The sequence below is a fragment of the Rutilus rutilus genome (genome assembly GCF_951802725.1).
Source record: "Rutilus rutilus genome assembly, chromosome: 19".
Taxonomy (NCBI): Eukaryota; Metazoa; Chordata; class Actinopteri; order Cypriniformes; family Leuciscidae; genus Rutilus; species Rutilus rutilus.
In genome coordinates, this window is record NC_140232.1 from 35,288,377 (window position 1) to 35,309,888 (window position 21,512).

The following is a 21,512-nucleotide window of genomic DNA, read 5'->3' on the forward strand; positions in this document are numbered from 1 at the left end:
AGTCAGTCTGGAGTCAAGTCACCTCATTTATACTGTGCTTTAAACAATATTCATATCATACTGAGTGAGTGTAAGTCAGTCTGGAGTCAGGTCACCTCATTTATACTGTGCTTTAAACAATATTCATATCATACTGAGTGAGTGTAAGTCAGTCTGGAGTCAAGTCACCTCATTTATACTGTGCTTTAAACAATATTCATATCATACTGAGTGTAAGTCAGTCTGGAGTCAAGTCACCTCATTTATACTGTGCTTTAAACAATATTCATATCATACTGAGTGTAAGTCAGTCTGGAGTCAAGTCACCTCATTTATACTGTGCTTTAAACAATATTCATATCATACTGAGTGAGTGTAAGTCAGTCTGGAGTCAGGTCACCTCATTTATACTGTGCTTTAAACAATATTCATATCATACTGAGTGAGTGTAAGTCAGTCTGGAGTCAAGGTCACCTCATTTATACTGTGCTTTAAACAATATTCATATCATACTGAGTGTAAGTCAGTCTGGAGTCAAGTCACCTCATTTATACTGTGCTTTAAACAATATTCATATCATACTGAGGAGTGTAAGTCAGTCTGGAGTCAAGTCACCTCATTTATACTGTGCTTTAAACAATATTCATATCATACTGAGTGGTAAGTCAGTCTGGAGTCAAGGTCACCTCATTTATACTGTGCTTTAAACAATATTCATATCATACTGAGTGAGTGTAAGTCAGTCTGGAGTCAGGTCACCTCATTTATACTGTGCTTTAAACAATATTCATATCATACTGAGTGTAAGTCAGTCTGGAGTCAAGGTCACCTCATTTATACTGTGCTTTAAACAATATTCATATCATACTGAGGAGTGTAAGTCAGTCTGGAGTCAAGTCACCTCATTTATACTGCGCTTTAAACAATATTCATATCATACTGAGTGTAAGTCAGTCTGGAGTCAAGTCACCTCATTTATACTGCTGCTTTAAACAATATTCATATCATACTGAGTGTAAGTCAGTCTGGAGTCAAGTCACCTCATTTATACTGTGCTTTAAACAATATTCATATCATACTGAGTGAGTGTAAGTCAGTCTGGAGTCAAGTCACCTCATTTATACTGTGCTTTAAACAATATTCATATCATACTGAGTGAGTGTAAGTCAGTCTGGAGTCAAGTCACCTCATTTATACTGTGCTTTAAACAATATTCATATCATACTGAGTGAGTGTAAGTCAGTCTGGAGTCAAGTCACCTCATTTATACTGCGCTTTAAACAATATTCATATCATACTGAGTGAGTGTAAGTCAGTCTGGAGTCAAGTCACCTCATTTATACTGTGCTTTAAACAATATTCATATCATACTGAGTGAGTGTAAGTCAGTCTGGAGTCAAGTCACCTCATTTATACTGTGCTTTAAACAATATTCATATCATACTGAGTGAGTGTAAGTCAGTCTGGAGTCAAGTCACCTCATTTATACTGCGCTTTAAACAATATTCATATCATACTGAGTGAGTGTAAGTCAGTCTGGAGTCAAGTCACCTCATTTATACTGCGCTTTAAACAATATTCATATCATACTGAGTGAGTGTAAGTCAGTCTGGAGTCAAGTCACCTCATTTATACTGTGCTTTAAACAATATTCATATCATACTGAGTGAGTGTAAGTCAGTCTGGAGTCAAGTCACCTCATTTATACTGTGCTTTAAACAATATTCATATCATACTGAGTGAGTGTAAGTCAGTCTGGAGTCAGGTCACCTCATTTATACTGCGCTTTAAACAATATTCATATCATACTGAGTGAGTGTAAGTCAGTCTGGAGTCAAGTCACCTCATTTATACTGTGCTTTAAACAATATTCATATCATACTGAGTGTAAGTCAGTCTGGAGTCAAGTCACCTCATTTATACTGTGCTTTAAACAATATTCATATCATACTGAGTGAGTGTAAGTCAGTCTGGAGTCAGGTCACCTCATTTATACTGTGCTTTAAACAATATTCATATCATACTGAGTGAGTGTAAGTCAGTCTGGAGTCAAGTCACCTCATTTATACTGCGCTTTAAACAATATTCATATCATACTGAGTGAGTGTAAGTCAGTCTGGAGTCAAGTCACCTCATTTATACTGTGCTTTAAACAATATTCATATCATACTGAGTGAGTGTAAGTCAGTCTGGAGTCAAGTCACCTCATTTATACTGCGCTTTAAACAATATTCATATCATACTGAGTGTAAGTCAGTCTGGAGTCAAGTCACCTCATTTATACTGTGCTTTAAACAATATTCATATCATACTGAGTGAGTGTAAGTCAGTCTGGAGTCAAGTCACCTCATTTATACTGTGCTTTAAACAATATTCATATCATACTGAGTGAGTGTAAGTCAGTCTGGAGTCAAGTCACCTCATTTATACTGTGCTTTAAACAATATTCATATCATACTGAGTGAGTGTAAGTCAGTCTGGAGTCAGGTCACCTCATTTATACTGCGCTTTAAACAATATTCATATCATACTGAGTGAGTGTAAGTCAGTCTGGAGTCAAGTCACCTCATTTATACTGCGCTTTAAACAATATTCATATCATACTGAGTGAGTGTAAGTCAGTCTGGAGTCAAGTCACCTCATTTATACTGCGCTTTAAACAATATTCATATCATACTGAGTGAGTGTAAGTCAGTCTGGAGTCAGGTCACCTCATTTATACTGTGCTTTAAACAATATTCATATCATACTGAGTGAGTGTAAGTCAGTCTGGAGTCAAGTCACCTCATTTATACTGCGCTTTAAACAATATTCATATCATACTGAGTGAGTGTAAGTCAGTCTGGAGTCAAGTCACCTCATTTATACTGTGCTTTAAACAATATTCATATCATACTGAGTGAGTGTAAGTCAGTCTGGAGTCAAGTCACCTCATTTATACTGCGCTTTAAACAATATTCATATCATACTGAGTGTAAGTCAGTCTGGAGTCAAGTCACCTCATTTATACTGTGCTTTAAACAATATTCATATCATACTGAGTGAGTGTAAGTCAGTCTGGAGTCAAGTCACCTCATTTATACTGTGCTTTAAACAATATTCATATCATACTGAGTGAGTGTAAGTCAGTCTGGAGTCAAGTCACCTCATTTATACTGTGCTTTAAACAATATTCATATCATACTGAGTGAGTGTAAGTCAGTCTGGAGTCAGGTCACCTCATTTATACTGCGCTTTAAACAATATTCATATCATACTGAGTGTAAGTCAGTCTGGAGTCAGGTCACCTCATTTATACTGCGCTTTAAACTATATTCATATCATACTGAGTGTAAGTCAGTCTGGAGTCAAGTCACCTCATTTATACTGCGCTTTAAACTATATTCATATCATACTGAGTGTAAGTCAGTCTGGAGTCAAGTCACCTCATTTATACTGTGCTTTAAACAATATTCATATCATACTGAGTGTAAGTCAGTCTGGAGTCAAGTCACCTCATTTATACTGCGCTTTAAACAATATTCATATCATACTGAGTGAGTGTAAGTCAGTCTGGAGTCAGGTCACCTCATTTATACTGTGCTTTAAACAATATTCATATCATACTGAGTGTAAGTCAGTCTGGAGTCAAGTCACCTCATTTATACTGTGCTTTAAACAATATTCATATCATACTGAGTGTAAGTCAGTCTGGAGTCAAGTCACCTCATTTATACTGTGCTTTAAACAATATTCATATCATACTGAGTGTAAGTCAGTCTGGAGTCATGTCACCTCATTTATACTGCGCTTTAAACAATATTCATATCATACTGAGTGAGTGTAAGTCAGTCTGGAGTCAGGTCACCTCATTTATACTGTGCTTTAAACAATATTCATATCATACTGAGTGTAAGTCAGTCTGGAGTCAGGTCACCTCATTTATACTGTGCTTTAAACAATATTCATATCATACTGAGTGTAAGTCAGTCTGGAGTCAAGTCACCTCATTTATACTGTGCTTTAAACAATATTCATATCATACTGAGTGAGTGTAAGTCAGTCTGGAGTCAAGTCACCTCATTTATACTGTGCTTTAAACAATATTCATATCATACTGAGTGAGTGTAAGTCAGTCTGGAGTCAAGTCACCTCATTTATACTGTGCTTTAAACAATATTCATATCATACTGAGTGAGTGTAAGTCAGTCTGGAGTCAGGTCACCTCATTTATACTGCGCTTTAAACTATATTCATATCATACTGAGTGAGTGTAAGTCAGTCTGGAGTCAAGTCACCTCATTTATACTGTGCTTTAAACTATATTCATATCATACTGAGTGAGTGTAAGTCAGTCTGGAGTCAAGTCACCTCATTTATACTGCGCTTTAAACAATATTCATATCATACTGAGTGTAAGTCAGTCTGGAGTCAGGTCACCTCATTTATACTGTGCTTTAAACTATATTCATATCATACTGAGTGTAAGTCAGTCTGGAGTCAGGTCACCTCATTTATACTGCGCTTTAAACTATATTCATATCATACTGAGTGAGTGTAAGTCAGTCTGGAGTCAAGTCACCTCATTTATACTGCGCTTTAAACAATATTCATATCATACTGAGTGTAAGTCAGTCTGGAGTCAGGTCACCTCATTTATACTGTGCTTTAAACTATATTCATATCATACTGAGTGAGTGTAAGTCAGTCTGGAGTCAAGTCACCTCATTTATACTGTGCTTTAAACTATATTCATATCATACTGAGTGAGTGTAAGTCAGTCTGGAGTCAAGTCACCTCATTTATACTGTGCTTTAAACAATATTCATATCATACTGAGTGTAAGTCAGTCTGGAGTCAGGTCACCTCATTTATACTGTGCTTTAAACAATATTCATATCATACTGAGTGAGTGTAAGTCAGTCTGGAGTCAGGTCACCTCATTTATACTGTGCTTTAAACAATATTCATATCATACTGAGTGAGTGTAAGTCAGTCTGGAGTCAGGTCACCTCATTTATACTGTGCTTTAAACAATATTCATATCATACTGAGTGTAAGTCAGTCTGGAGTCAAGTCACCTCATTTATACTGTGCTTTAAACAATATTCATATCATACTGAGTGAGTGTAAGTCAGTCTGGAGTCAAGTCACCTCATTTATACTGTGCTTTAAACAATATTCATATCATACTGAGTGAGTGTAAGTCAGTCTGGAGTCAGGTCACCTCATTTATACTGCGCTTTAAACTATATTCATATCATACTGAGTGAGTGTAAGTCAGTCTGGAGTCAAGTCACCTCATTTATACTGTGCTTTAAACTATATTCATATCATACTGAGTGAGTGTAAGTCAGTCTGGAGTCAAGTCACCTCATTTATACTGCGCTTTAAACAATATTCATATCATACTGAGTGTAAGTCAGTCTGGAGTCAGGTCACCTCATTTATACTGTGCTTTAAACTATATTCATATCATACTGAGTGAGTGTAAGTCAGTCTGGAGTCAAGTCACCTCATTTATACTGTGCTTTAAACTATATTCATATCATACTGAGTGAGTGTAAGTCAGTCTGGAGTCAAGTCACCTCATTTATACTGTGCTTTAAACAATATTCATATCATACTGAGTGTAAGTCAGTCTGGAGTCAGGTCACCTCATTTATACTGTGCTTTAAACAATATTCATATCATACTGAGTGAGTGTAAGTCAGTCTGGAGTCAAGTCACCTCATTTATACTGTGCTTTAAACAATATTCATATCATACTGAGTGAGTGTAAGTCAGTCTGGAGTCAGGTCACCTCATTTATACTGCGCTTTAAACAATATTCATATCATGCTGAGTGTAAGTCAGTCTGGAGTCAAGTCACCTCATTTATACTGTGCTTTAAACAATATTCATATCATACTGAGTGTAAGTCAGTCTGGAGTCAGGTCACCTCATTTATACTGTGCTTTAAACAATATTCATATCATACTGAGTGAGTGTAAGTCAGTCTGGAGTCAAGTCACCTCATTTATACTGTGCTTTAAACAATATTCATATCATACTGAGTGTAAGTCAGTCTGGAGTCAGGTCACCTCATTTATACTGCGCTTTAAACTATATTCATATCATACTGAGTGAGTGTAAGTCAGTCTGGAGTCAAGTCACCTCATTTATACTGTGCTTTAAACAATATTCATATCATACTGAGTGTAAGTCAGTCTGGAGTCAGGTCACCTCATTTATACTGTGCTTTAAACAATATTCATATCATACTGAGTGTAAGTCAGTCTGGAGTCAAGTCACCTCATTTATACTGTGCTTTAAACAATATTCATATCATACTGAGTGTAAGTCAGTCTGGAGTCAAGTCACCTCATTTATACTGTGCTTTAAACAATATTCATATCATACTGAGTGAGTGTAAGTCAGTCTGGAGTCAGGTCACCTCATTTATACTGTGCTTTAAACAATATTCATATCATACTGAGTGTAAGTCAGTCTGGAGTCAAGTCACCTCATTTATACTGTGCTTTAAACAATATTCATATCATACTGAGTGTAAGTCAGTCTGGAGTCAAGTCACCTCATTTATACTGTGCTTTAAACAATATTCATATCATACTGAGTGAGTGTAAGTCAGTCTGGAGTCAGGTCACCTCATTTATACTGTGCTTTAAACAATATTCATATCATACTGAGTGAGTGTAAGTCAGTCTGGAGTCAGGTCACCTCATTTATACTGTGCTTTAAACAATATTCATATCATACTGAGTGTAAGTCAGTCTGGAGTCAGGTCACCTCATTTATACTGTGCTTTAAACAATATTCATATCATACTGAGTGTAAGTCAGTCTGGAGTCAAGTCACCTCATTTATACTGTGCTTTAAACAATATTCATATCATACTGAGTGTAAGTCAGTCTGGAGTCAGGTCACCTCATTTATACTGTGCTTTAAACAATATTCATATCATACTGAGTGAGTGTAAGTCAGTCTGGAGTCAAGTCACCTCATTTATACTGTGCTTTAAACAATATTCATATCATACTGAGTGTAAGTCAGTCTGGAGTCAAGTCACCTCATTTATACTGTGCTTTAAACAATATTCATATCATACTGAGTGAGTGTAAGTCAGTCTGGAGTCAGGTCACCTCATTTATACTGTGCTTTAAACTATATTCATATCATACTGAGTGTGAGTCAGTCTGGAGAGAATCTCGTTCTGTTCTCGTGGGTCAAAATGACCTGAAGCCCTAAAATTATACTTAATTATTATTTATTTTTTTCAGAAAGCTTATTTTATTTAATTTTGATAATATTTTTTCTATTTTTAAATGTATTTTTTTTACCTTCAAATTACTAGATTTGATCAATAAATAATAAATAAATGGTCATTTAAGCACATTCCTCAAATTCTTTCAACTTAAATTCAAAATAACTCACAGTTTCATGCATAACCCTTTTAATTCAGCTCAAAATATCTTACATTGTGTGTCTTTGCCGACCTCTTGAGTGAAAATAATAATGTAACATGATATTTCATGACTCTATATGGCCTTATATCTCTATATGGAGCAAATGAGCTGTTCCTCTGGGTCCTAAAGTCAGTTCTCTTCAGTGTGCATTCAGAGACACATGTAGACATTATTAAATCATTTTTTGGTAACGTTTAGCATTCTTAGTTTGAATTTTGAGCATTTTTAGGTTTTTCTATGTGTACTGAAGCATTCCTCGCATCCCATTAATTCCTAATGGGGTCAAATTGACCCGCGACGGAAGGATTTGTTACTTTTTAAAATTTCAACCCCAAAACTATCCAACAAAACAGAAGTCCTGGGGTCATGAACCCCTCTGATGAACTCAGTAAAAATTTGTCAAAATGAGCCGAGGGAAGGATTAGGGATTAATCTCTCACTGAATTGTTCTCTCAGCTCTCTCAGTCTTTCCAGATCAACATCAGCACTCGTTCCTCCAGCTCCATCCAAACACCAGATACTCCGTCTGCATACATGGAGAAACTGAGACCGGGAACTTCTCAAAGGCCAGTCTGGACGTCAGCACACCACTGATAGGTCAGAGAAGATGTTCTACAGACGTTTGATGGTGTTTGACTATTTTAAATCTGAACTGAATGCAGAAATACTGGTTAACCTAGGATGTTTTTCTTGAAATTGTGGGACTGTTTCTCATTTAGGGTCATGAACCTGCAAAGTTTCGACACTCTGATGTGTCGTGTAACGTTTGTACAAAATTTCAATGAATTTGATGTTGAATCAGTTTCAAAGTTTGATGTTAGCGGGTCAATTTGACCCGCAAATGTAATGGTTGAAGGCAATGCACAAACCAAATTAAAATGAAAGTAATGTATTTTATTATGTCAGTTTCTCAAATATCCTCTGAGGTACATTAATGCACTTATGCATATGCTTTTATTCAAAGAAATGCACACTGTGGTTATTAATTCATGCATGTGAATTTAGCTGAGAATCAAATTGTACTGGAAAACCGTGTAACACAACCTCAGGTGTCTTATTGCTTTTAGAAACAGTTGAGACTCAACAGATGAGGGTGATGTTACATCAAACATCATTTGTAAATCATGCATTCATGCATCTTTCTTTATTTTTCCAGATTATAATGAGTTGATGAGATTGGTCCTTCCAGTGGTTCTCCTGCTTCTCGTCTTCGGGATATTCTCCGTGTCATCAATGACCGTGTAAGCACCGATCCCCTGTGGAAATCAGTCTTGCAGTGTTTGTTGTGGCTCCAGTAATATCTCTGTAATCGTTTACACACAGATGCAGGAAATACTTCCTCCCTGGCATCGCCAATCCGAGGTTCAGTCTGATCGGACGCTGGCTTCTCAACCCACATCTGCAGGTCACTCTCAATATTTTCCTTTGGGTTGACAATCATTAGTTTTAATTAAAGTTTCCCTATTATGCTATTTTTTTTTTTTTTTTTTAGAACAGGTTCACATGCATTCAAAGGTCAAAAAAACATTAAAGGGGTGGTATAATGCCCTTTTCACAAGATGTAAAATAAGTATTCGATGTCCCCGGAGTGTGTGTGTGTGAAGGTTTAGCTCAAAATACCCCACAGATAGCATGTTAAAATTGTCACTTTTTAAGGGTGAGCAAAAATGCACCGTTTTTGTGTCTGTTCCTTTAAATGCAAATGAGCTGCTGCTCCCGGCGCAGAGGGCGGAGCTTCAACAGCTTGTGTCCTGAAAATTTCAAAAACTTTTTTGTTTATGTTTAAATTTATGTAGCTGATGTGGAGTTAACTATCTTCTAATCATTGATTAGCATATTCTGTCTTGATAATCTATAAAATGTGTTCCGGGGGCGGGGTTTATGTAAATTTTAGGGTTGGTGATGTCACTAAACCGGGAGGAATGTGGTGTAGTCTCTACCAGCCGTTTGTTGTAGTCCTTAAAAAGCGATTTCTTCAAAAGAAAATATCTCCCTTTGCTTTGAACGTTGAGCGTTGTAACTTTGCAGATGTTGTTTATGCTCAAACAGCAACATTACACACTAACTAAAGTTAGAAAAGTCAAATCATAATCAACCACCCCTTTAATTTCCTCATAATCTCGACTTCAGCATCAGCTCTTTTCTCTCAGTGTCTGAAACGCTTCGATCGAAGATTCAGTCTCTCTAAGCTCCGCCTCTCTGAGAGATGCTCTGCTCTGATTGGTCAGAAACCAAACGCTCATTATCATATCTGAATCTCAGCTCTTGATCACAGTGATACGAACAGTAACGATGGCGTGGGTTTCACCGTATCAATCTCAGAAAACAGCGTCTTCTCCATATGAACAACACGAACCAAACTCTTCCAGTCTCAGATAAACTACAGTGTTTGAGGGCGGGGCTAAGAGACGCTGATCAGCCAATCAAGACCAGAGGCGGGCATTATGCAAATTAGTTACAACCTACTCAGGTTCAGCAGGACGAGTTCAGAATTCATAATCGCTTCTTTAGGAGACTAAAACTCCATTTCTCTTATCGTAATATTAACGTGGCAGAGCTTTTACATTCACAAACCGCTCAATTACTCGCTGCATGAAAGGGAATATCACAAAAAGCATAATAGGGGCGATTTTACTTTCTTACCAAAGTAAAATACAGTAAGAAAAGGCAGATTCTGTAGATAATGTGTGTGTGATGTTAACAGGGCAGTGGAGAGATCTGTGTGCTGAAGCTGGAGAGTGTGTTCCCGTTCGACCTGCAGACGGAGAAGAACCTCATCCAAGTGGAGCACCGCGTGTCTTTGATATCAGAACACGAGGACGAGATCCCATCACAGATCTGTACGACTCTGTGGAAACACAACTCGGACGCTCACACTCCCTCCAGTCCACCGGAGTACGTCGACTTACCCTTACTGGCTGATCGAACTGATTATGTTCAAAATGGACAAATTGTATCTCACATTTCTGAGAAAACCTCCGACGGAAATCTACATTTTCCGAGTGTGATAAACTAGCGATGCTTTTAATCTCGTCTGAATCGACTCAACGGCGGTTTCTCGTCTGTATCAGAAGAATCTCACACCACTCGTTTCACGTTTGCATGTGTAATATACAATATTTGACGAAGTCGAATCCACATCGTGTGATAACAGAAGCGGCGGATCTCAACCTGAGGGCCTTACAACAGTTTAAAGCAAGATTATACAACAACAACAACAAATCTTATTTGATGTTGCTATAATTTTCCAATGTTCCCTTTTAAACTCATAATTGCACGCTTACATATCACTTTTTAAAAAATATTTCTTATGTTTTGTTTCCGCCACAAAATAAATTCACATTTCAGTTTAATTCACACTTAATTGTATAGCGTTTTTCATACTCTTTATCTCACAATTCTGACTTTTTATCTCGCTCTTGCGAATTTATATCTTACAATTCAGACCTTTTTTCACAATTGTGAGTTTAAATCTCACAACTCTGAGAAAATTCTTTGGAAAAAGGTTTAAATTGTGAGATAAAAAGTAGCAATCGCCTTTTTAAACTCGTTTACGCAGGTTTACGTCTCACAAAAAAGTCTTGAATTCAGTTCTTAAAGGCCTTAAATATGAGCTTCTCCGAGAAATTGGAGGAACTGGTGTATGCTGGAACTATATCCCACACTTCAACAGTAACTTTCTCAAATGTTTACAGAACAAACCCAGTGTTCCTGTATATCTTTCTTTATTTCTGTTATATTACATGCTAGAAAGTCTAAGGTCTTCCCGAGCCGTTCAGCAAACCCATCTAATGTGCTGTCTGTTACACGCCAATTAATACTGTCAAGTTAGCACTTTTAAACATCACTTAAAAATAAATCACTTCTAGTCAACGACTTAATAACCACGATTTTATCTTTCTAAATGAAACTTGGCTTGAAGACACAACAGTCCTCGATGAAACATCTCCTCATAACTGTACTTGTATGAGTGTCTGCAGAGGTGGGGGTGTAGCTGCGATATTTAAAGATATCTATCAACGTAAGCAAATATCATTTGCGAATTACCCGTCTTTCCAATATCTGGGTATTGTGTTAAAGGTGCTCCATGCATTTTAATTACGTTTGATCTGACTCAGCATGTACATGGACCCACACACAATCCCGGACACACGCTAGATTTACTTATCAGTAAGGGTCTAAACATTTCATCGATTGTTATTAAGGATGTCGCACTGTCTGATCATTTCTGTATTTACTTTGATATATTGATCTCTCCTGCCACTGAAGCTAGATCTGTGTCTGTCAAGAAGAGATGCTTAAATGAGAACACTAGTGTACTATTTATGAAGGCTATATCCTTAACACCAAGCATACCTGCTGACTCTGTTGATTTTCTCCTCGAGTCCTTTAACTCAAAAGTTAAAGGTGTAATTGATGATATTGCTCCTGTGAAAGTCAGGGAGAAGAGTGGCAGACTAAAAGCACCTTGGAGAAACTCAACAGCAGTGCAAAATATGAGAAGACAATGCAGAAAAGTGGTGTAAGACTAAACTTGTAGTCCATTATAACATCTACAAAGACAGCATCCATGCTTTCAATGTGGAACCAAAGCTAGACAGACTTTCTTCTCAAATATTATAAACAGCAATTTAAACAACACACTCTTTTTGCTACTGTAGAGACTAAACCCTGATTTGGACGGGACTAGTTTAAAGCTACACTGTGTCATTTTTTTTAGCAAAAAACACTTAGTTCTTTCAAAAATATATGTGCTCATTAATGTATATTTACTTCTTTCAAGTAATAAAGTATTCTCGTAAGTTCATAATCTGCCATTGAAAGTACATACGGGTGAGGGGTTCGAATGCCGGTCGCCATGTTGCCCCTCCATCTTGAAACTACATTAGCCAAAGAGGGACATACCTGTAAATTCAAGCTTCGCCTTTCGCGCTTTACACTCAGTGACTCAGAGACGAATGCGAGGGGGAGATTACTGATTTAAAGATTGCTGATGGAGGATCACGCCTATTCTCGAGGACATGTAAGAGTCGCCAAGGAAGCGAAAGAGAGAATTAAAACGTCAACGCGACAGGCAAATCAGCAAGACCAAAGTCAATACTGGAGTAACTTTTCCCAGATGGAAAGAGCTCACGAGGAGCAAAGATTTTAAAACGGAGTCTTCTGCTTTCCTCTCGACAGGTAATTCAACCTATTTGTGTAAATTCGAAGTTTTATAGTTGCTTGTCTAACCATAGCATGGCTGTGCGTAACGCCAGAACGACCTCTAGTATAACTTAAGTTACTTTTCCTCACGTCAATGGTGAAAAAGTATTGTTTACCTTGTAACATAAATCTGTGCTGCGACGGATCACAGGTGATATTTTTAAAGGCGCAATTGGACGAAGTCGAACTGGAAGCCGTGTTAATCTGGGAATAATACGGCCACCGCAGGAGTTAAAACACCCTCGGAATTGAAAGGAACAGAAACTAATATTCACTGGGTAGTCATATACAATTTCACCGCTAGATGGGGGAAAATATCACACAGTGTAGCTTTAACATGGAGAGGGTACAGTAATCATTACCAGAGCTTCTCTGTGATTTTAGTCTTGTGCGAATGTTCATCTCAGTTGATCATTGTGGACAATGTCAGTAAAGATTACGGCGACTTTTACCTTCAGTAAAAAGGTCTGGAAAAATGACCTCGGGTAATACTGATCCCGTGCGAATAGACCCGCTGTAAATATTTATGGAAATATTCTGTCATTTCCAGTAGTTTTCCACATTTTTTCAAGTATGGAGACGCTTGAAAAAGCATTGAGTTGCGTTCTAGATGCTCAAACTCAAGTGTTTTGAGTACCATTCAGATCAGAAAGAAAGCACTTGTTAGAGCAACATATTAAGCAACACATGTAGGATTGATTTTAAAGTATTATTACTGGTATATAACTCACTCGATGGCCTAGGACCACAATACACTGAATATAAACCCAACAGATCACTCAGATCATCAGGATCACATCAGCTAGAAACAATAGGGTTCGACTCCATTCCTAGAGCTTCCGAACAAATGGGTTTTTTGGGATGCGGACTGATAGGGAACCGGAGTCAGTCCTAGAGCTCCTCCTGTCCGACTTCAGGGAAAATTCGTGTCCATCGGAGACGTCCAATAGAATTCTTAGGCGCACCGAATAAACACCACACACACAGTCAAAGAGTAAAACTACATGCAAAATAAGATACACCGGCGTTAGCCAGATGAGAAGTTTATTCTATGCATCATCTTTCTACTACTTAACTTCATTTTACTCTAATTCATTTTATAACTGCATCATTTATCTCTTTTAACTCCTTTTATAACTGTTTTCATTTCCCTTGCTTTTATTTTGTGCTTATTGTGCAAAGCACCTTGAATGGCCATAGTGTGATATTTCAATTCCTTTCTATATAAAGAATTTTGTTTACATTTTTTTGAGCATATTTTTCTTTCTTTCTATGTAAAGCACTTTGAATTACCATAGTGTATGAAATGTGCTATATAAATAAACTTGCCTTGCCTTTTTGAAGAGCCATGATTTCCAATAGATTCTAAAAGTGTGATTTCTTGAGCTGGAAAAGTCAATAAAATCGTATCTAAAATGTATAGTTCCATGGGCATTTTTATAATGAATGCGCATTTATCTAGTCACGCCCAGCTCTAGAAATCTTTTATCGGGTAGAAATTGAGAGTAAATAAAGATACAAAAATCTTTGAAAATTGTTGTATACAAAAATACATACATTTCATCATGCGTCTCCATCTAGACTTCAGCTTTTTCATTATCTAAATCATGTTTCTGAAATGGTTCGTGATTTAAATAATGAAAAAGCTGAAGTCTAGATGGAGACGCATGATGAAATGTATGTATTTTACAGTTACAGTATTGTGTAAGATCAGTCATGCTGCTTCCTGTTTGCAACAGCGTGTGTTAAAATACACCGAAATGTATGAATTTCAAAGTTTGACTTCTCATGGTAAATCGTTTAAAGTCTGAGTTTATTTGTATTACTCTTCACTCTTCAGAGTGTGTTTCAGTCAGAGATGAGTGTGTGTCAGTGATCGATACTATAAACATGTTGGGCAGAAACTACATCTGGTGCTTTTAATGATTTACAATATAAGGATATCGAACATGTCATGATTTTACTTTAATTTCACTTCTATAATCTCTAAAGTTCAGCCGACTGATTCAGTTCAGAAGAAGCTGGTTAAATCATTTTGATTAATAGGTCCAGATGGAGCATGACGAGGTTCAGAGGTTCGCGTTGAAGCCAGTCCAGTGTTTGAGCAGGAGGTGTGCGATGGCCTGTCGGGGGGGCATGTTGAAAACCGCACGCTTGTCTTTCACCAGAGCGTCGATCACCTGAACAGAGGAAAGCATTGGGATGGCTCTGTTATTTAGTGACAGCAATTTCACAACACTGCTTCATGAAGCTTCGAAACACTGATGAATCTTTCGTTCTGAAGGTCAAACAGCCAGAGTCACATGACTTCAGGGAACGAGGCTTCATTACGTCAAAACTGTTTCGAAACACTTATGGTTTTTCAATGGAAAGGTCAATGGTTCAGCGCTGGGGATGATGATCTGTCACTGTGGGTTTTACCTCATCTCTGATCAGTTTTATACATTTGTAGACATTCTAATTAGTATATTGAGATGAATAATGGTAGTTAAAGGGATACTTTAGCATTAAGCTTTGCATCAGTAGAAAACCTGTAGTGTTTTCGAATTACCGTGCTTCCCTCCCTCATGTCCCCCTGAGACCAGAGATTTATGTATTTTTTGTCTGGAAGAAATCCGTCATTTTGCGTCATCGGAGGATTTTTTGGCCAGAGGCGAGAGACTCCAGCCAGTAGGGGGAGCTGTCCCGCATGTCTTCAACCCGCCCATAGGGGGAGCTCACTCACAGAATGTACACAGTGTCAGACATCTTTCTTTGGAAGCTAAGCTAGCAGGCTCTTGTTCTGTGGAGAAAGCTGAGTAGTAGGGGTTACCATCCTCTTTTTCCCGGACATGTCCGGCCGTCGAGATCGTCCAAAATGTCCGGGATTCGGCTTTTGCTTTCTGCAGTCGCCATTCATTGTTTACATGCACACCTTTTGTTTCAGTCTAACTGAATTCATTCCGATTGGTGAATCTGAGTGTGTGTTTACAGGAACGCTAAACAAGTGATCGGTGGATGTGCTTTTTAACATTGCTAAGAAAATTCCCGCTCCTCCGTGAGAGATACGAGACCGGTGCGTCTCACAGCTCATCAGTAATCCCGCCACAGGCCTCGCGCCGTTCTCCCGCGCCCTCAGCCTCGTCCTGCTCGCCACAGTAATGCCAACATGATGAATGGCGACTGTAGAACACAAAAGCCAAATCCCGGACATTTTGGGAGATCTCGAAATCCCGGGCAGACTCGTCACGGAGACTCACGACGTCTTTTCAGTTTCGAGTCAACCAGTAGCTGCCCTCTGTAACCGGTAGGCGTGGCTTGGGAGTGGCCTCGTAGGGCAGAGAAGCAAGTGCATTCTGGGAGTTGTTGTCTTTCATCCACATCTACATTTTTTTTGCTTTTCTCAGTCTAGAAAGCTCCAAATTCAAAAATAATTTCACATTTCTACTACATAAATGACCCAATTTAAATACACATTCATCTTTCCAGAGGTGAAGTATCCCTTTAATAGTCTCTTATTGGGCTGTTTAGCTGAGCCGTTCATAGAACAAACAAAACAAACCCTGACAATTGATAAAAGAACATATAAAGACTTGATCATCTTATTTAGATGATTAGATCATTGAATTCCAGTGTGTTCAGGGCGTGTGTGTGTGTGTGTGTGTGTGAGTGACGCACCTGTTGGCGTGTGAACCAGCGCGCCTCTTCGATCTCGTTCTGGTCCGCCGTGACGTCAGTGGTCAGAGCGACGCAGTGGCAGCCAATCATCAGGCAGGAGGGCATCGGCCAGGCCTGACTCGACAGGTACTGCACGGGTCCCACCTGAACACCACTCTCCTCCAGAACCTCCCGCCTCACCGCATACTCCAGCGCCTCACCTGAGCCGCACACGCGTCACATGATCGTCAGCAGCCAATCACACACAGCGCAAATACAATTAAAGGAGTAGCTCACTTTAAAATGAAAATTAGCCCATGATTTACTCACTCTCAAGGCATCCTAGGTGTATATGACATTCTTTCAGATGCACTTTTATCATGGATAGACAGATGCACTTTTATGATGGACAGATGCACTTTTATGATGATAGATAGATGCACTTGTATGATAGATAGATGCACTTGTGACTTTTATGATGGATAGATGCACTTTTATGATGGATAGATGCACTTTTATGATGGATAGATGCACTTTTATGATGGATAGATGCACTTTTATGATGATATATAGATGCACTTTTATGATGGATAGATGCACTTTTATGATGGATAGATGCACTTTTATCATGGATAGATGCACTTTTATGATGGATAGATGCACTTTTATGATGGATAGATGCACTTTTATGATGATATATAGATGCACTTTTATGATGGATAGATGCACTTTTATGATGGATAGATGCACTTGTATGATGGATAGATAGATGCACTTTTATGATGGATAGATGCACTTTTATGATGGATAGATGCACTTTTATGATGGATAGATGCACTTTTATGATGATAGATAGATGCACTTTTATGATGATAGATAGATGCACTTTTATGATGATAGATAGATGCACTTTTATCATGAATAGATGGTGTAGATAGAAATGCCTCTTTCTAAGCTAATAAAAGCATAACGGTTCATTATGTAAGGTCTTTATACACCACTGAAAACATAGTTATGTGTTTGATATTGCATTTCTGTCAACAGATCCTCCTCATTATTACACACTGCACCTTTAAATGGCATAAGAGAAGTATGGAAGCTTAAGATTTGGGTTTCAGATACCTGGCTCCACGAACCCGGCGAGGCACGAGAACAGTCCTGGAGGAAAGGTCTTCTTGCGTCCCAGCAGACACTGATTCCCATCGGGGTGAAGGACTAACATGATCACCACCGGATCTGGAAGTGCAGATGGACAAGCCAGACGTGTGAAAGATCATATTCCCCGAGCTCCGGCTGAGCCGTAATTGGGAGTTTACTTGCCAACTCTGGGATAACAGGTGTTGTGGACGCCCTGGAGACTTCTGCAGCCTGCTCTCAAACAGGTCCTCTTGTAGCCGGCCTCCTCTACTTTAGTGGCGCTGCCACACGTCGGGCAGAACCGGTACCGGCTGTGCCACGCGAGAACGGATCTGGCCTGAGCCACGACGCCTGTGCGTGAAAGCATGATTCATGTAATCAATAAAGCACATCTTACATCATAAACTGTATTTACAGTCAAACCAAAAATTATTCAGACACAAGATATCATTTTTGATATTGTGTGCAGGACACTATAGTTATATAAAGTATACTATAGCAAAATAAAGTATACTGTGACATATTATACCCAAATATTCTTCATCCAGAGACTACCAGTGACATTAAGGAGCAAAACTGATTGGGACACTTTGAGCTGATCATGTTCTGCTGAAGTGTGTTTTCTTTAATTGCTAATGCTCTTTTTACACACAGACTGAACACAATGAAGCATTGCTTGGTGATTGGTTGAGCTAAACTGGTATTATCTAATTGTGTAGTTAATTATTATTTTTTTAATATATATTATTTGGGTATAATATGTCACAGTTTACTTTATTTTGCTCTCCTCACTTACAGAAATTAACTATAGTGTCCTGATCACACTAGTGAAACAATATCAAAATGGTGTCTGAATAGGTTTTGGTTTGACTGTGAGTTCAGAAATCCCACCTGCATCATCGTCACTCAGCCTCAAAAGTCCCGGCATTTCTCCCGGAAGGAAAAAACAACCGGGATCTTCAGCTTTCAGGAATTCTGTAGGATCGTCTTCAGTATCGAGAGCGAACCACGCCAGCAGATTATCCTCCTTCTCCTGCTTCTCCTGTTTCTCCTGTCTCTCCACTCCGAGGAAAACCACCACCGTGTCTGTGTTCTTCATCAGCTCCTGGACTCCCGGCGCTCTGAGTTTCCAGAGCCGGGTTTCTCCCGCTCCCGACGACACCAGAGGATTCAGCTTGTGGAAGAGCAGGAACACCGAGTCCGGAGAAGCTCGTTTGGAGTCGAGCCACTCCGAGTCGCTCCGCTTGTCGCTCATTCTGTCCAGAAACTCTCTGTTGAAGAACGTGTCCGGCTCTTCCCCGGCGCGGTCGGGAAGAAGCCGACGGAGATCGAGAACGGGATCGGGAACGCTGGCCAACAGACGGGCGATGTGTCGGTGACCCCAGAACTGAGCCACATCTGCTGCCGTCTGACCCGAGCGGTTTGTGCCGCTAGTCTCGCATCTGAAAGAAAGAGACGATAATCTCAGGGTGAGAGTGAAGCTATATCAGATAATCTGCATATTGTGCTTCACATCAAGTCAGATTAAACGAGTCGTTCACTTCACTTCATTTACTCTCCTACACGTCATCCAAGATGTTCATGTCTTTCTTTCTTCAGTCGGAAAGAAATGAAGGTTTTTGAGGAAAACACTCCAGGATGTTCCTCCATATAGTGACTTCAATGGGGTCCAACGGGTCAAAGGTCCAGATGTGAGTTTCAGTGCAGCTTCAAAGTCTCGACACGATCCAGCCGAGGAATAAGAGTCTCATCTAGACAAACCAGCAGACATTGTAGAACAAAACATTTATATACTTTTAACCACAGATGCTGGTCTTCCACTAGCTGTGATGCGCCACACATTACATAATCAGGTTGAAAGGTCACGCGTGTTCCGGGTCAGAAATGTAGGGAAGAGCGAAAAACTCTCATCTCATTTTATCCTCCAACTTCAAAATCGCCCGACATCGTTGTTTTACCTTTTATTTAATTTATAAATGACGTTTTACTTAGTGTTTACAAAGCAAACGTGTAAACACTAGGTCTGTTCTTACACCTACGTCACGCTTGACCTTTCAACCTGATGACGTAATGTGTGTCGCATCACAGCGAGTGCAAGACCAGCATTTGTGCTTAAAAGTATATAAATGTGTATTTAGTTCTACAATGTCTGCTGGTTTGTCTAGATCAGACTCTTATTCCTCGGCTGGATCGTGTCGAGACTTTGAAGCTGCACTGAAACTCACATCTGGACCTTCGACCCGTTGGACCCCATTGAAGACACTATATGGAGGAACATCCTGGAGTGTTTTCCTCAAAAACCGTAATTTCTTTCCGACTGAAGAAAGAAAGACATGAACATCTCGGATGACGTCGGGGAGAGTAAACTATCAGGAAACTTTAATTCTGAAGTGAACGACTCCTTTAAATATGGAGGCCCTAAAAGGACATATGAATATTTCTGAGAAACTGCGTTGAATATTAAGCTGGTGTTCGGGCAGGTGTTGGTCTCTCACCCGTGGGACAGTAAGACTTTGGCCACGTCGAAGTGTCCGTTTCTGGCGGCCAGCATTAGAGCGGTCCAGCCCTGCTCTCCTCGCTGGTTCAGGAGCTCTGTGGACCGAGACATCAGGACCGAGACCGTCTCCACATCTCCTCGAGACGAGGCGTCCAGGAAGCGCCCCAGCAGCTCGTCTGAGAGCATCTCTGAGAACGCTAGCGGGAAACATGGAGAAATCGGCACTGATTTATCATCACAACTTCACAATAAGGTCCCATTAGTTCACATTCACACATGCATTGCTCTAATGTTAACAAATGAATCCTTATTATAATGTGTTACAGAAGCTTTTAAGGTAAAAGTATGCATCATATTACCTATGTGTGTGTGTATATATAGCCTGTGCATATGTAGTTATTATTTTACATTGTATTGTTTAAGCAAGAAAACTCCATGAGGTGAGCGTATCTATATTAACATTATTCATTTAGCAGATGCTTTGGTTACACTTTATTTTACAGTGTCCTTGTTACACGTTACATGTAGTTACTGTAGTGATAACTATAAATTATGCATAATTACATGCAACTAACCCTAAACCTAACCTTATAGTAAGTACATGTAGTTAATAATTATTACACAGTACTTAAATGCATAATTACACTGTAACACAAATACCTTAAAATAAAGGGTTTACACTTTATGTAAAGGTGATGTAGTTACATTGTACTTACTCAAATGAGTACTAAGGATGCACAGATCCTTATGGCCGATATCAAAAAACGATAATTCTTTATATCTGAAAGCCGATAACCGATATATATTCGCTGATAAATCTAAATCCAAATCATTTATTAGAGCCTGGTTACCATTAAAAGCCACGTCCCAAACACACAATTATAATAATGTTCTCATTATAATCTTATGTAGCCGATATGACACATATTGCTCCTTTTTTGCTACTTTTTTGAAGTGATTTCAATCATATTTCAAGCAATTCAAAACCATCTTGTTGAACAGTGCGCATCTGAAGAGTCTCAGCTGGAGGAAATAATACATATATGAATATGAATATGAATATGAAATAGATTTTGAATCTGGATCATCATTGGATAGCCTAATGGAAATATATTTATATCCACATATTTCTGTATTTCAGATTGATTATGTCAGTCCAGGAGCTCATATTCAGTTTTGAAAAAAATAATTTGAAGATCTTTTCGTCCGTTTTGCGCAAAAGTAAATTGATCACTAACACGATGATTGTATATTAATGTTATTTTTTATCATCTGGCAATCCTCCACATAACAACAATATAGTGTTAATGAATTTTATTATTTATTAAAATTGCCAGAAAATATAATTACTCACCAGACAATCTGTTAATTTATTTCATAGGTTGGGTTGAAGTTCAGCGTGATTTTGATGTTTTGTAACGCGTCTGTTTGCCTGTCGCTCGGTTATGACCTATGGTTATGACGCACTGTCTGAAGCGCCTGTGATATTCTCCTGCGCAAGCGCGACACCTAGTGGAGAGAAGCGGTAATTACAGCACATTGTAAAGTTTGGACAGTCACAGACTGAATTTCATTTTCTCATATTCCTCAAAACCAGTAAATCAACAGGTTTC

The 21,512-nt window shown here is 38.8% G+C and overlaps 2 protein-coding genes across 5 annotated transcripts in view; one reads left to right on the forward strand and one right to left on the reverse strand.

The window, feature by feature from the left end:
- Nucleotides 1–11,287, forward strand: part of LOC311279028 (interleukin-6 receptor subunit beta) — a 31,195-nt gene extending 19,908 nt beyond the window's left edge. For all 3 annotated transcript variants that reach the window (XM_084390257.1, XM_084390259.1, XM_084390258.1), the window contains exons 15-18: nt 7,881–8,021; nt 8,581–8,665; nt 8,748–8,829; nt 10,129–11,287. In XM_084390257.1, coding sequence (XP_084246383.1) covers nt 7,881–8,021; nt 8,581–8,665; nt 8,748–8,829; nt 10,129–10,440 — 620 coding nt within the window. In that variant the 3' untranslated portion in view covers nt 10,441–11,287. The remainder of the gene's footprint in view (nt 1–7,880; nt 8,022–8,580; nt 8,666–8,747; nt 8,830–10,128) is intronic.
- Nucleotides 10,726–21,376, reverse strand: nudt12 (nudix (nucleoside diphosphate linked moiety X)-type motif 12). 2 transcript variants are annotated; one of them, XR_014625511.1, is made up of 8 exons: nt 21,254–21,376; nt 19,898–20,096; nt 18,294–18,844; nt 17,586–17,753; nt 17,388–17,501; nt 16,287–16,486; nt 14,320–14,809; nt 10,726–14,206 (listed from the first exon to the last, which is right to left on the reverse strand). XR_014625511.1 is itself a non-coding variant. In XM_084390260.1 (7 exons), exons 2-7 carry the CDS (start codon nt 20,083–20,085, stop codon nt 14,699–14,701), a joined length of 1,332 nt encoding a protein of 443 aa, XP_084246386.1. In that variant the 5' UTR covers nt 20,086–20,096; nt 21,254–21,376; the 3' UTR covers nt 10,726–14,698. The 2 variants fall into 2 exon arrangements, 1 of the variants encoding a protein (XP_084246386.1); XM_084390260.1 differs by having other exon boundaries at nt 10,726–14,809.
- Nucleotides 21,377–21,512: the final 136 nt, after the last annotated feature.